We start from the raw sequence: 1,013 nt of genomic DNA, 5'->3' as shown, positions 1-1,013 counted from the left end.
GGTGGGACAGTGTAGAGGGAGCTTTACTCTGTATCTAACCCCGTGCTGTCCCTGGGATGTAGGGAGCAGTGTAGAGGGAGCTTTACTCTGTATCTAACCCTGTGCTGTCCTGTCCCTGGGAGTGTTTGATGGGGGGACAGTGTAGAGGGAGCTTTACTCTGTATCTAACCCCGTGCTGTCCCTGTCCCTGGGATGGGGGGGACAGTGTAGAGGGAGCTTTACTCTGTATCTAACCCCGTGCTGTCTCTGTCCCTGGGATGGGAGGGGAACAGTGTAGAGGGAGCTTTACTCTGTATCTAACCCCGTGCTGTCCCTGGGATGGGGGGGACGGTGTAGAGGGAGCTTTACTCTGTATCTAACCCTGTGCTGTCCTTGTCCCTGGGATGGGGGGGACAGTGTAGAGGGAGCTTTCCCCTGTATCTAACCCTGTGCTGTCTCTGTCCCTGGGATGGGAGGGGAACAGTGTAGAGGGAGCTTTACCCTGTATCTAACCCGGTGCTGTCCCTGTCCCTGGGCTGGGGGGACAGTGTAGAGGGAGCCTGACCGGGTCTCTGAGCTGTTGTGCTGTCGTAGGCTTCCCTGGAGCACGAGGAAGGGAAGATACTGAGGGCGCAGTTGGAGTTTAACCAGACGAAGGCCGAGCTGGAGAGGAAGTTGGTGGAGAAGGACGAGGAGATGGAACAGGCCAAGAGGAACCAGCAGCGAGTGGTGGAAACTCTGCAGACCTCACTAGAGTCCGAGACCCGCAGCAGGAACGAGGCGCTCAGGGTCAAGAAGAAGATGGAGGGCGACCTCAATGAGATGGAGGTCCAGCTCAACATGGCCAATCGCCAGGCCACTGAGGCGCACCGGCTGCTGAAGGTGCTGCAGGGGACCCTGAAGGTAGGCCAGAGGGAGCGGGCACTGCCCCAGGGTCAGGCCAGAGGGAGCGGGCACTGCCCCAGGGTCAGGCCACAGGGAGCGGGCACTGCCCCAGGGTCAGGCCACAGGGAGGGGGCACTGTCGGAGGGTCA

The 1,013-nt window shown here is 59.9% G+C and overlaps 1 protein-coding gene across 1 annotated transcript in view; it reads left to right on the top strand.

Annotated features, from left to right (window-relative positions):
• LOC122545583 (myosin heavy chain, skeletal muscle-like) overlaps positions 1-1,008 on the top strand; it is a gene marked incomplete at both ends in the record, with an annotated part of 2,193 nt that extends 1,185 nt beyond the window's left edge. The window contains one exon of the mRNA XM_043684548.1: positions 574-1,008. Coding sequence (XP_043540483.1) covers positions 574-1,008 — 435 coding nt within the window. The remainder of the gene's footprint in view (positions 1-573) is intronic.
• Positions 1,009-1,013: the final 5 nt, after the last annotated feature.

Source organism: Chiloscyllium plagiosum, unplaced genomic scaffold, assembly GCF_004010195.1.
Source record: "Chiloscyllium plagiosum isolate BGI_BamShark_2017 unplaced genomic scaffold, ASM401019v2 scaf_47474, whole genome shotgun sequence".
Lineage (NCBI taxonomy): Eukaryota > Metazoa > Chordata > Chondrichthyes > Orectolobiformes > Hemiscylliidae > Chiloscyllium > Chiloscyllium plagiosum.
Note: the sequence above shows the minus strand (reverse complement) of the source record. Positions and strands in the feature narration are given on the sequence as shown.